Source organism: Centruroides sculpturatus, unplaced genomic scaffold (genome assembly GCF_000671375.1).
Source record: "Centruroides sculpturatus isolate CEXI.00-Female unplaced genomic scaffold, Cexi_2.0 scaffold251, whole genome shotgun sequence".
Lineage (NCBI taxonomy): Eukaryota > Metazoa > Arthropoda > Arachnida > Scorpiones > Buthidae > Centruroides > Centruroides sculpturatus.
In genome coordinates this window covers 16,279-30,933 of record NW_019384351.1, presented here as the reverse complement: position 1 = coordinate 30,933, position 14,655 = coordinate 16,279, and the positions used below count along the sequence as shown (strand labels likewise).

The 14,655-nt window shown below is 32.2% G+C and overlaps 4 protein-coding genes across 4 annotated transcripts; 2 read left to right on the top strand and 2 right to left on the bottom strand.

Moving 5' to 3' along the window:
• The first annotated feature begins 31 nt into the window (after positions 1–31).
• Positions 32–477, top strand: LOC111637780 (glycine-rich protein-like). The gene is made up of 2 exons (XM_023383354.1): positions 32–87; positions 181–477. The coding sequence occupies exons 1-2, from the start codon at positions 76–78 to the stop codon at positions 475–477; spliced, it is 309 nt and encodes a 102-aa protein (XP_023239122.1). The 5' UTR covers positions 32–75.
• Positions 478–3,453: 2,976 nt separating this feature from the next.
• Positions 3,454–3,879, top strand: LOC111637700 (glycine-rich protein-like). Its single transcript, XM_023383271.1, has 2 exons — positions 3,454–3,465; positions 3,622–3,879. Exons 1-2 carry the CDS (start codon positions 3,454–3,456, stop codon positions 3,877–3,879), a joined length of 270 nt encoding a protein of 89 aa, XP_023239039.1.
• A 2,063-nt stretch (positions 3,880–5,942) lies between these two features.
• On the bottom strand, positions 5,943–6,349 carry LOC111637687 (glycine-rich protein-like). Its single transcript, XM_023383262.1, has 2 exons — positions 6,338–6,349; positions 5,943–6,266 (listed from the first exon to the last, which is right to left on the bottom strand). The coding sequence occupies exons 1-2, from the start codon at positions 6,347–6,349 to the stop codon at positions 5,943–5,945; spliced, it is 336 nt and encodes a 111-aa protein (XP_023239030.1).
• A 4,040-nt stretch (positions 6,350–10,389) lies between these two features.
• LOC111637681 (tektin-B1-like) lies at positions 10,390–13,407 on the bottom strand. Its single transcript, XM_023383249.1, has 6 exons — positions 12,763–13,407; positions 12,084–12,347; positions 11,794–12,011; positions 11,460–11,682; positions 11,170–11,393; positions 10,390–10,763 (listed from the first exon to the last, which is right to left on the bottom strand). Exons 1-6 carry the CDS (start codon positions 13,120–13,122, stop codon positions 10,460–10,462), a joined length of 1,593 nt encoding a protein of 530 aa, XP_023239017.1. The 5' UTR covers positions 13,123–13,407; the 3' UTR covers positions 10,390–10,459.
• Between the last annotated feature and the right edge of the window lie 1,248 nt (positions 13,408–14,655).

The following is a 14,655-nucleotide window of genomic DNA, read 5'->3' as shown; positions in this document are numbered from 1 at the left end:
TTAGGTATATAAAGTCCGACCAACTTTGCCACCACCAGAATCTGATAGAAACAGACTCGAATCACTTCTAAAACAATGAAATCCATGGTAAGAGCAATTTGCGGGTCTTCGAGAAACGGTAAAAAAGAAATCTTTGATTTAAGTGCCAAATTTAAGATTATTTTCTTTATTTTTTGACAGATCGCAATCGTTCTTTTCGCCCTCGTGGCCACATCCCTCGCCGGATACCTTGGAGGTTATGGTGGTTATGGTCTGGGATACGGAGGATATGGAGCATACGGATTTGGAGGATTCCCTGTAGGAAGAGCCGTAGCTTACAGCAGCAGCATCCGTCACCCAGGATACGGATATGGTCTCGGATACGGAGGATATGGTCTCGGATACGGTTTGGGATACGGAGGATATGGTCTCGGATACGGAGGCTATGGTCTCGGATATGGCTTGGGTCACTATGGTGGCTTTGGAAAATTCCATTAAAATGTATATATTTATAATGTATTTTTCGGATAGTCTGAACATTTTGTAAAAATAAAATTTTATTTTTTTTTAATCATCTAATTTTGTTTAGAATTATTGGAGTATTGAACTGGCGATCAGCGCGAGTTATCGCAAGATCGCGAAAAACATTGCGAGTTATCGCAAAAAAAAATCGCGAGTTATTTTGGGTGTACAAATTACAGAAATACTTTCGTTTTGAGTTCATTATTAATTAATAATCCCTCAAATCTACTACAAAAAAATCCATTTTTTTAATATCCCTAAGCGACTTTTAACCATTTCGAATGGGCTAAACTCGCAACTAAGTGGCTTAACACGAATAAAGGAAATTTAGATCGGGAACTTTGTCCCGATCTAAATTTTGATACAATTTTCTACACAAATAAACTGCTTTATATCATTTTTTAAAAAAATATATAATAAAATTACTCAAATTCAGGAAATTTTATTTCGAATAAAAATATGAGATAATAAATATTTTCAGTCTCTTATCTTTAGAGATAAGTCGCCCCCTTCTTCTTTCTCTTATTCTCCTCTTCCTTTCTCTGAAATATCTCTCACTTTTCTTATCCCTACTTTCTCTTCATCTCTCCGAAATAATTTATCTCCCTCACACCCGCTTTTCCTCATTTTCTTTCCTCCCTCTAAAATATTTCGCTTTTACACTCCTTATAGGCTATCTAATATATCTCCCTCTCACTCATCTTTTCCTCATCTTCTCTTCCTCTTCCCAGACTATCCTCTCTCTCTCGCTTCCTTTTTTGTCTCGAAGAAAGATATTCAAATAACATTGACATTAGTTCACTACATAATTTTTATATTATCAACATTTTTCGCTAACGAATGCAACATTCCAAAGAATATTAAGTGATAAATAAATAATCGATCATCATTTAAATTCTAAAAAAAGCTTTGTTTATTGTCTATTAGAATGTTACCTTACTATAGAACTGGTTAAAATCAGTTTGGAAATAAAAATAATCGTAAGAATAATAACTTTATAAAAAGATAGCAGTTGCAACTTTATAATGGGGCAAGATAGGTATATAAATTTGTGTTATTGACAATGTATAAATTGGAATTCGCTATTAACTCAAAGAAATACAAGTCCAAAAATTTATTTAATATTATAACAACGAAATTCGAGTTAAAAGACATATATATAAATAAAGAAAATGTAAACAAAAATTAATTACAAAAAAATCAAACAGATAATAATTGAAAACATCCTAATGCAAGTTAAGAGACATATATATAAATAAAGAAAATGTAAACAAAAATTAATTACAAAAAAGTCAAACAGATAATAATTGAAAACATCCTAATGCAAGTTAAGAGCAATATAAATGAATTAGTGAACTTTCACACTTGCAGCACATAATCCACTTTTCCTGAGTAATTCCATATTGTTCATTGAAATATAAGAATAAGTATTTTCATCGTCATTTTCCAGTTCTTTAGAACTTTTCTGCCCCTTTCATTTAGTGAACTTCGAATCCAATTTCTCCAAATCCATTGCCCTTCTGCAAGTTCCTGATTTTTTAACTTTAGCCTTGGCTTTTAGTATGGCTCTGTATGAGGATCCAGTTATTTCTTCTGCTTGTTGTTTATTGTTTTCGACCACATCAAACCATAGCAAAACACGAACAGGAACAAGATCGGCAACACTGCCGAAGATGCCCCAATAGTCACGATTTAGAAACATTAAGTGGGATCCTGAGAATAGGATACCAAGTCATGATCTGGCCACGCGAATAAGTTAATGTTTTATCCTTCTAACAGGAAAAATAACTTCCGTTATTATGGAATTATAACAAAACATACCAATTTTATATAAATGAAAGCAAAATATTATAAGAAATTGAATGAAACAGACATAATCTCGAGAACGGAGTTATATAGAGACCGGATATAGAAAGCTTAGAGGCAGGACTTATAACTATAACTTATATACAAATTTCCGGTTTGGATCGGAAGTCACGTGTGTTTTTCTAAATTAAAAATATGATTAAAAATTGCAGCACGACGTCACAATTGATTGCTCGTTGTAATTAAATAATCGTTTATAAATGAATTTTTATTAATAAATAAATAAAATATTTATTTTTAAATATTTAAATAGCCATACCTTGAAATGAATAAAATTACAGGATATGCATTCATTTTTTTTAAAGAATTTTTTCTTACTCGTCCTTACGTTTTAAGATTAAAATAGGGAAAGGGTACGCAATTTCAACCTAAACTAAACACATTAATTTTAAAATATATCAATTAACGATTCTTAAAATATGAATAAAAAATAAATAAATTTACCTTTCCTCAATTACGATAAATAAAAAACCTCATTTAATTGTATAGGGTGGCCCATAAATCAGTTAATCTGTGTAAAAATGAACACCTTACATACGATTTTATGGGAAAAAACCCGTTGTTCTAAGTTTAATTTACTGTAAATATTCACGAATGGATATGAATGTGGTTAACTGAATTTCGGGCTACCCCGTAATACGCGAAAAACCCATTCAACGCTTACTAAAAGTGATTGCGATGCCTTCCACGATTAAAATTATCCACAGTACCGTAATTAATCGTGGGGAAGCATCAAAATACCCCGATATAAAGGTACTGGATCATATTAAGCGCTGTATCGAGAGTTAAGGTTCGGGATTATCTCCTTATCCTTAAACTTCAGCAAAATGAATATAGAACCACTATTAATAACTGCCTTTTTTGTTACAATGAGAACCTTTTAATGTCCATAGGTTTTCCTTTCGTGTAGTAATCAGAACAGGTTTATTTTCCCAAGACAATTTCCGTTTTTATGAATTGTTAACCTTGATACCAATAAGAGCTAGCTTCTCGCTGGTATAGAACTAACCTTGAAGAATAATATAAAAAGCCCTCTAAGTTCCTACCCTCTTCAGTTCTGATTCCAGACAGAAACTCGTAACAAACATGAAGACCATCGTAAGTGATTTTTCAGTTTATTCCACCAACCTGTCGTTCGCGATCCCCGTTTCTCGTTTACGGGAGATCGTCGATTAGTAAGGTTGGGAGACATTGTTTTAGACGTTAATTCTGGCTTGGAATTAAGAAATAATGGAATTTTCTTAATATTTTTAGGTTGCCATTTTATTTTTGGCTCTGGCAGCCGTCGCTTCTGCAGGATACCTTGGATACGCAGGACCTTTCGGCCCTACTAGCACCGTAGTATACAGTTCAAGCGCATACGGACACGGTCCCTACGGATACGGAGGATTCGGATACGGATATGGACCTTACGGATATGGTGGATACGGATTAGGCTATCGTGGTTACTATGGCTACGGATTAGGACACGGATATTACGGATTGGGCTTCGGCCACGGAAAATATTTCTAAGAAATATGTATATTTGTGTCTGAAACTTTCCTTATATAAAGTACTTTCGGACATTTGTATATTAAATTAACTCTTCTCCTCCTGTAAAAATTCCTATGTAAAAATTAAAATTATACACATTATTTTCTTTTTTAATTTAAAAAATGTTTTTGCCTCTTGTTTTACGTAAATATTTTTATATTTTTACAACAAAATTCCTTTCGGGGCCATGCCATCACATGGTATGTGATGATGCACGCACATAACCATGCCACGTTATGGAGAGAGATAAATATGTTAATTAGGTTATTTTTCTTATTTGAAAACATAAGAGAATTGTTGGGGATAAGCCTTAACAGAATTAAGGCTTATCCCCCAACAATTATCTTATGTTTTCAAACAAGAAAAATGCACTCTTGTCAAATCGCGTGGAGAAAGTTTGGCATACTGTCGCACATACCTACATACGAGTAGAGGTAAAGCAATCAGGCAATGGGAGATTTACGGCCATTCATTCAACTGCTGTCTGCAACTGGCTCAACACGCAGGATATGTGACCTGACTGGTCATTTAATTGCTTTGGTTGGTGCGACAGCGATTTGATTGGTGAAACGTTAAATTTACTCAACTACTCTAGCACATTTATGAACTAACTAGGCATCAATATTGTGTGTAATTGCCATAACGGCGTGCTTCATTTGAATGCATTTTACACTAATTTTTTTTAATAAATTAGTTTATTTTACTATAAACATCTCAGTAGTTCTAATGCATAATATGCAGACGTCTAATGCTAGAAAGATCTCTGCACCATATAGCCTAAATGTTAAAGTGTAAAGTAAGCGAGAATACTTTAAGAATTAGCCTTCAAAATAAAGTTTCCCAACCATATTAATTGCTTAGAAGGGTTGGAAAAACGTTATATTAGAGGTTATATGCCTGAAATATATGTGTATAAGTTATATATCTCTGACGTACTGTAATCTTTCAACCTGATCGATGTCTGGAGAGATAAGAGGGGGGTTCAGTCAAAAACGTGAGACCTCATTTTTCTCTCCCAAACCATAAATATTAATATAAATCAGACTTTTTCATCATCTATATAATGAAACTTCGTTATCATATTTACATTATATTATATTTTTGAGGCCCAAGCAAAAGACAATGCTTCATCTATCTGATTATGTTTCTGAGCTATGATACTCCAGCTGATAGAATGTTTGAAGTAGGCATGAGAAATAAAAATGTAGGTCTACGCAAATACCATATTATAAACTTAAATAGTAACTTTATAAAAATAAATTAACAGCGTAACCACACTACGCAGAACCTCGCAATACAGGTAGGCCCACAGGTCTAAGGGCCTGAAAATTACAGTTACGTCACAGAGGTTAAACACGATTAAATTTTCCTTATAAGAGAGGAATTAAAAGAACCGAATTAGCGCGTCATTCTGGAGGCTTTAATGGCTCGTTATTGGCAGTGAAATATGTTTATGCTTTAAATATAGAAAATATATAAAGTACTTACCACATTGAATCAAATTTTTCAATACTAATTGAAGTTATTGGAATACAGTACTTGAAAGCGAGTGCAGAATTAAAAGGTGTAGCGTGATTATAATAAATCATATCGTTAATAATCCACACGCTTTTTAGCTTGTAACTATGTGCCTTCAAGTAGAACATTGCTCAATTTAAAAAATTAATTTTCTCTTTTAAAAAATATGTAAAATTTATTTTCTACGTGAAATCCATAATCTTAATGGCTCCTCTTCGAAGAGTAAAGGCTTTCATTAACAAATACACGAAGATCTTAACTAAGAGATAAATTTTCATCTCTAACTCTTCGTGTATCTTCTGAGTTTCCGCATCTAAAACTCGTTAACTATAACTACTTTCCTCCATTTTAATCCATAAAAATTGCATAAAAAGTAAGCGCAATTAAGAAAAACAACACTACTATAATTATACTTATTTTTTTTTATTTACAAAATTCAAATTCCATAAAAAAAACAATTGAAAAAGTATATAATTTTTGGTTTGCAATGACTGTATAGGAGTATTTGTTGATACTTCGCTGGTCTACCAGAATTTTCCGTAACCTCCGTAACCACCGTATCCTCCGTAGCCACCGTATCCTCCGTAACCTCCGTATCCGAAACCTCCGAGTCCGTATCCGAGTCCGTATCCGTGTCCGTAATAATGAGGATGCTTGATGTGGGTGCTATAAGCCACAGCACGACCTACGGGATGGCCATATCCGTATCCTCCATATCCGCCATAACCTCCGTAACCTCCGTAACCTCCATAACCTCCATAACCACCACCATATCCACCGTATCCTCCGTAATGTCCGAGGAAGCCAGCAAAAGTAGTTGCCAAGATGGCGAAGAGGAGAGCAACCACCTGAAAGTATGGACAAAATGAATTTAAAATTTCCAAAATTTCATAAATTAGGGATGTAGAAAGATACTTACGAAAGTTTTCATTGTTGGAAGTAGTTGTTTTGGTTCGAGTGAGTGAGCGAATCTGTTCAATTCAAAACTTTGGAGGGTTTATATACTTATAACAAAGACCTTGATGCCATGACTAAACTTTTGGTGTCGTGGCACTGCGGATACCAAGGCTTACAAAAATTAGCAATAAATAGTAGTAAAATATTCGGGTATGGTACATTAAATTAGTAAATATAAATCTCCGTCAGTGAAGGTCCTTTGTGGTTTTTTTTTAATTGAATTTTTTTATTATCGTGCCTGGCGATAACAGAACAGTTGGACGATTTTCCTTGAAGGCATTTACTTAGAAGAATGGTGTATACAATTCATTAACTTTACTGGGAATTAAGGGGAAGGATATAAAAAAATCGATCACGCTCTAAATATAATGGAATTTTATCACTTTTAATTTTCGGCTTTCTATCTAACTAAATCAATAAACTATTCTTATGAGTTTTTATTTAATTCATGCATAAAATTTATAGAAACAATTAAAATAAATGAACCCCTCTTAAAATTCAATTACGTTTTTCTATAGTTTCAACGAAACTTAGCTACATTAATTATTTTTTTGCACATCGTGCTGTATTATGATTTTTAAATCGTTCACGAGCATCTCTTCATTAGATCTATTCGTGAATAAGTCGTTCAATATGACATATAATACAACACGAGACATAATATCTGTTCGTGCAAGCTGTGCACACTGGAAAAAACTCAAATACATCCGCCATATTGATATTTAAATGGTATAAACTTCCGTTTCCGGTTTTAAAATCACTTTTTATATAAATTATAAACGATATCACGTACTTAAATAGATAATTTTTTAGTTTATTAACCTCTAAAACTAAAGGTTAATTTTAAAATAAAAGTTATAAAAACTAGTTTCAAGGATTTAAAAAAAAAACTTCTTTTATCTATTATAATATTAATTAGTTTCTATAGATTTTTATTGTTTAACATGTACTGTACGTTGTGCCGAAGCTGGCTGGCATTCAGGGGATGTATAATGGTTACGCACTTGAATTATACGCTTGATAAAAGTACAGTATTATTAATGCGCGTATTGCGTACGTTTATTTAAAAACGAATTTTGGGAGTAAAAGGTAATTTTATTTCAATTAAACATATGTAATTACATCAAAAATATGGTTCTATGAGCGTGCTCTAAAAACTCTCTCTCGTCATTCCTTTTACACCCGAAATTCCATAGAAAAACTTGCGTAATAACGCATTAAGGGGATAGAGGTGCCACATTTTCTCCTAGTGGCTGAACTTTGAAGTAAAATTTTTTCTCTAGAAATATCGTTGAGATTTGTCTAATAGTTCTTTCTAACCGAGAGAGCTCCGAACACCCATTTTAATTACGATAAGCCTATAATTTGCACCGAAAACTTCTCAAAATTTAAATATAATTGAGCAGATTGACTAAGTGAGAATAGGAATATACACACAAACACACAGTTGAGAATCCATTATCCATATATAAATCATATAGAGCGCCTGTATAAAAACTATTAAATGACCTTTTATAAATGACAGGGTGTTAAATGAAAGATCATATTCACTAAAAACCATTTAAATGAAATCTCGTATATCAAACAAACGTATTTATTTTGAGAAAATTTCGAAAAATATTATTTTAAAATAACGTAAAAAATTAAATTATTAATATATATAATACCTTATATTTTCATTAATAGAAGAGTGTAAAAAAGTGGTACTTAAAAACTAATTAATTTTATTATCGACAGATGGCGCAGGTGGAGGATTTTTTTATCCTGTTTTGTTACCTTGTGAAATATAGACACGTGCTACGACTATTATTAAAATTTTATATTAAAATATACAAAATTATTTTTCTAAATAATCAAATTAATACAGTAAATTAAATTTTCTGTAAATACAGTAACATCTCACTTGTATGGTTACCTTGGGGTATATAATATATATAAAGCAGAGTACAAATACAGATATACCTGTACAAATACTGGTATATATGAACTTGTGGATGTAAAAAACTGACAGTTCTATCATCTATACGTTCATGCATACCGGTTCTGTACGTAAGAAGATGGTTAGTTGACATACAGATTATAATATTAATACTCCACATAATATTTTCATAATGTATTAACACTGAGCATTAGAATATTAAAGTGCAGGGTACTGTACTGTACATACAATGTATGCAAGTTGTTTGTAGTAAGGTTCATTTAAGTACAGTACAGTACTAAATGGAATTGTTTAGTACCCACATACGGAATCAACGTGTTTATGAAACGTAAAGGTTTTATTTAAAATACCGTGTCCAAGTGTCAAAAACGTTTCAATAATTAAACCAGTTTTTACATCAGCTTTATTGATACTTTTTTGTTGAGTGTTGCGAGTGACTTACCAATTACGTAGACCGATCATCACTGCTTTACATAGTTATACAATCAGCTCTTTATTGAGCAAATACAGTATATAATTGTCTTTTTTTTACTAAATTTTGGAAATCTTCATCTATACTCGACAAATTACATTTATTTGAACGTCATATTTCGGATGGATCTCGGCAAACTTCCAAAGTGTAGCAACAATACTCCATACCGTTTAGATACTTTAACAATTAGATTGGGTTTAGGAACGTGGTGTTTTCTTGTTGTATTGGCCACTTTAAACGGGTTGAACGGAGATAAGTGTCCCTGTCTTGGCTACTAAGTGAGGTGACCACCAGGTGTGACAAAAGAGGTTTTACTGTATTAATTCTGACGTATATGTTTATATTTAAAGTCGATACAAATTTTATTATACGTATGAACTCAACTAAAGTCGTCACTAAAGAAAAATTTTCAAATTGCTATTTCTCACGTGCGCCGACTCCATCCCACTAAAACGCGGGCGCGGACATCTTCTTACATACGGGAATGGAGAATCGAAAATCACCCGATTGCTTTATTCGAAGGAAGTAAAAAAAAAGTACAAGTTATTTTAGGTGTCATTTTGTTATCCACCTATCTATATACAGTATTTAAAATGAACAAAATCACTTCGCACCATTTCCACTGATCAAATTTGGCATACGAGGTCATATATTAAACCTTACGGCCTCTAGATGGGCAGAAAACTCTAAACATTTGAATATATTTCGACTTGATCGAATTATTAACGATTTCAGCGATTTTCGATCGGTCATGTCATTAGTAACACTACACGCGGTCCATTATTAGGTCTACAATCTTTTGCATTATACAGTAAATTCCTGTGCTAATTTTTTTTTCGAATATTTTAAATGAAATAGTTGATTAAAACAGGATTTAAAACTTTAGACATGACATAACTTATAAATATACAACAGATGAAAAACAAAGCAATAAATGGTGAAAACTGTGAAAATCACTTGTTAAAACACCGAAAGTAAGTTGAATAGTTATTTAAAATAGATATTTAGAAAAACACTAAGCCTTGTGAGTCGTTATGTTGTCACAACAATGTAGATATTGCAGACCACGTGCGCTGGTACTTGTGACCACCATTATTTAATTCAGTAGTTAAAAACTTTATACGTCGAAATAAGGTCATCTTCCACCCGTTAAAGTAAAATATATAATAAATCCAATATTTTTAATACTTTGCTTACGTCAAAATGAAGTACGTGACAAAACGTATACGTTTCCATACAATCATATAAACGTTATAGCCTAAATGTATTTAAAGCTCTATAGTGTTTCTGAAATATATACACATTAAGACGCACAGTGCAAAATATTCTAATAAATAGACCATGTGACCCATCAAAAATCGCCAAAATCCATAAGAATCCGATCGAGTCGCAATATTCAAAATTTTAATATCAATAGGATATGTCCGTTACTCGCCACTCCCATTGTGGATCCGACCGCATCCACGAAAGGCCCTCTTAGTGCCGCGGAGCGAAAAGAGCAAGAGGGCCTTTTAATCAAGCAATTCGATTTCTATTATTAATCGTTTAAATAACGATTCAGGTTTAAAATAAGCACAAATACATGTATTTTGTATGTACGAATCATAAGATTTATTACTGTTATATTTTCTGATAAAAGAATTTTGCTTATTTAAAATGGATTTTTGCATTTACTAATCGATCAAAAGTCTTTCGTTTTGTGCTGGATTTTCCGTCGTGGTACTTCGAGTCACTCTGTAAGACTCTTTTGATACTAAATGAGAACTCGGCATAATTTTGAAAGGAGATACCTTTTCGGCGGATGACGTGTGGAAGGCTGACGTATCCTTCAACCACGGCACGTCGTATTGATAAAGATTTGAACGTGGCCTCGTGTGTCGATTCAAACATTCCGTATCTAACCGTAACGACTTTTCCTTTCTCGTTAAGTCTTCTTCCACTCGATGTAGATGCGCTTGAAGTTGATTCAAAATTAATCTGCGAATATATTAAATAAATTCCTATTATATTTTTATTCTTGTAATTTGCAAAGTATTACTTTGGCTGCATAATTTGATAGTAACCTGATTTAAAATTGCGTATTGAACGATTACAGATTTTTCAATGAAAATAATCAGTCTTCAAATGAACGTAACGTGTTATCTAATTAAACAGGAGGAAAATTGATCAATGTGTTTGAGTACACATTGATGAAGGAAAATTTTAATGCGTATTATAAAATTTGTAAACTAAGAATATGTTCTAAGAACCTTGGCACAATCACTAGATGCTGAACTTTCTAACCAAATAGACAATTAGAATTTGTACTGTTCATGAACCTTTAAGATTCGAATTGAACTTGTAAATTTTATTAAATTTAAGTTATTAATGAAAAAGTTCGTACCTGGCATTATTTAATTCCTTCTCCAGTTCTTCTTTCGCTTTATTTAACTGCGCATATTCTTCTCTCAGTCCCCAAAACACACGATCGGCAACTAATTCCATTCTTGGTCTCCATTTTCTATCATCTAAGCGCGTATGATTTAATTTTAAAGGATTCCTAATGGCTCGAATTTGTCTTTCTATATTCTGAATTTCTTTCATCATCCTTACGATCTCGTCAATAAGCTAAATTATATATATATTTCATAAATATATTATAAATCATAAACTTTAATGTTAACATACGCTTACGTTATTTTTCTGATAAGCTAAATTATCCCTAGCTTGTTGGGTTTCGTGTATCCGTTGACGAAAGGCATATTGAGTCGCTTCTCTTTGTTGAAACAGAAGATTGTTCGTGTCCCTAATTGTTCTCCAACAATTAATGATTAGTGTTCTAGCTGCGGCTGTAATTTCCTCTCCCTTCGTACAATTTCGAACTAAATGATCGAACCATTGCTGTACCTCAACAATTCTAAACATGAATAAAATTAAATTCTGAATGTTCCACTTTATTGTAAACGTGTTATTCTGAAGTACCAGAAGTAAATAAAGACAAATTATAAGGTTAATTTTAATAACCTACCCTGGAGGGATATCCAAAGGCCTGGATTTATAACTAATATCATCTACACATTCAGGTTGTAAGAGTTTCAAACGACGATCTGCAGCTAAAGTATAGGATTTGTCTTTCATGTCATTATACAAAATATCTCTGACCTCTTTCAATTTGCATAACTGTTCCCAGCACTCGTGGCTCTTATTTCTCATTTTACAACCTATTTCATCAAAGAGTTTTAGTTCCTAAAACGAATCCAAATTATTATTTAAATTGTTTTGTGAAACGGTGAATATAAATAATAATTATTAACTCACGCATGATAAATTTTCTTGGACTTGATCGTCAGTTAAATCGATACCATCACGTTGGTCTCTCATCCTGATCATTTCTTCAGTGGCCTCTAAGTAAGGAACTTTTTCCACTAACGCTCTTTCTATATTTAATTTGGCATCTCTTAAGATTTCAGTTTCTTTTTCTACATCTCTAATCGTTTTTTCCAAGTTTTTATATAAGATTCTGCGACCGCATCGATGACGATCTACATCATCGATGCGGTCGCAGAATCTCAGATTAGAATCCTAATGGCATCATTCGAATATAATTAACTTAGAAAAGTATAACACATATCAAAATATTAATCAAAAATATATCCTTGTTTACCAGTATTTAATATATATAACCTATATATATATATACACCAATCCAATATTAATATAAGAAGTAGATTTCCAAATTGACAGAAAGATAGAGATAAAATACAAGCGATGAAATAAAAATGTCGAGGAGAATGAAAGGAAGAAAGTAGAAGGAAAGGAACAAGGAATGGAGGGATTAAGAACAGCAGCCTGTAAAATTCCTTGTAAAATGTAACCAATCTGAAGAATAGAAAAGCATTTAAATTTACAAAATTTAAGAAAATTCTTCATTTATCGAATAGAAAAGCGTGTTTATGACGATTGTACAGAGGCATATTTATATTTATAAATGTGAATTATTCGAATGAGTGGAAGAATATGGAAAGAATACAAAGAAAACATCACGAAATGATAATTGTGGAAAGACGTATGAAGAGATGAAGAAAGCAAGAGGGATTTGGGAGAGATAGGAAAGGGTGGAATAAGATGTTGGAACGGGAGGAAGACGATAATGATAAGAACGAATATTAATAATTACCTGCAGTTTCCACCATTCTATTTTATTTTGAGCTTCGTGTCTTAGTTGTAAGCTGTATTGCCTCAATGCAGTGGACTTTGCAATCATATCCCTGCTGATTTTCTCTAAGTCTAAATTGTGCAAGTTCCAGTCGTCTAGAGTGTAATAAATCGTCGGCTTATTTGTTGCGGTAGGAAACATTGTTTACAACGAAGACGATTTCTAATCGCGAAGAACAAACTAAATTTTTCTACAATCAAGAAAATAATCGAAAAATCGAATTTTTATATTGTTGCTATGGTGATTGTGTCGAAAGAATTGTGTTAATGACGAAAGGAAAAAAATTGTTATTATTATTCATTTATATTTATATAAATAATGTATTTTAAAGTTTATTTTCTAGTTTTAATATTTGAAATGTATATATATAAATTTTAATTGTAAAATTTCCAAGTTTTATGACATTTAAACTATACGAAGCGACAGAAAAATTTCATATTTTCTACTTCAATTTTTTTATATTTATAATTTTTTATAATACCTTTTATTAATTATTATTTAGTAGAAATTAATAAAAAAAAAAAATAATTTTGAAAATTTGTACAAGAATATTTTGGAGAATTTTTTTTTATTTGGAATTTTATAGAGGGCGATTTTGTTCCCTCGATTTAAAATATCAAACTTGTTTTTATAAACATAAACAACTTTGATATTTTTTTGTATTTATAAAGAATATAAAATTGAATATTAAAAAAATGAGAATGGGTTTTTTTATTTCTTAAAATAAAGAATATTTTATTTATATTTATTAAGTATGATCATAATTCCGAACAGAAGGATCGTATATGGAGTGAAGCTCATCTATACAACCTAGTGTTATAAAACCTGTAGAACGAACTTTCCTATTATAAAGAGTTTATTATTAATAGAGCTTTTTTATAAGGTTCTCCACAAAACTATAGATCCACTGCAAATTTACTATACGAAGGTTAGGAATTACACATACGATGTAGCTAGCTACCTTTCATATATTGTTCGGGATTTATGAAAACATAATTTGTCGATACTCAATAGTTTCCTATGTCACAGAAAACAAGCAGAAATTGTAAAAATACTGATTTTAAGCACCACAAAAGTATAGAATCGACTAGAGCATTAAATACTACAGAACAGTTTAATTTAGTAATTTATTTGCGCACTTCCTTTACTAATAACATCGTAAATGCGATTTGGCATGCTATCAACAAGGTTTTCTTTTTATGATCGATGCCTCAAGGGAGCTCCAAGCAGTGACAATTACTTGTTTTAAGTGTTTAAAGTCTACATACTGCCGATTTTTGTCATAAATTCGGCCAACTAAAACTCCCAATAGGATTGCAATCGGGAGAACGAACTGGGCAATCCGTTTATTTTCAAACCACTGTTTCGTATCTCGTGATACATGAGTAGATGTGTTGTCCTGTTAGAAAATAACAGGAATTCTTCTGGATCTACGTTTGTATGGCAGCAATTTGTTCTTCAGAACTTGTTGATAGTCGGCACTGATCATGCGACAGGTAACGAATGCCAAATCCAATTTTTCCAATGCAGAAAAAGCACCCCAAACCGTAGCCTAACACTTCCACCACCGAAATTCCTTCGCGAAAAGTACTTGGGCTTTTTTCGTAAATACGCCAATAGAAGGATAAACCATTTGGTCCAACCAAATTAATTTTTTTTCTCGGCCGAAAAGAT

Excerpts from the sequence above, each read along its gene's own strand:
- LOC111637681 (XM_023383249.1), bottom strand. The coding sequence starts at position 13,122 with ATGTTTCCTACCGCAACAAATAAGCCGACGATTTATTACACTCTAGAC. Across the intron at positions 12,012-12,083 it reads TCCAAGAAAATTTATCATGC|GAACTAAAACTCTTTGATGA; the intron begins GTGAGTTAATAA and ends GATTCGTTTTAG. Across the intron at positions 10,764-11,169 it reads AAGGAATTAAATAATGCCAG|ATTAATTTTGAATCAACTTC; the intron begins GTACGAACTTTT and ends ATATATTCGCAG.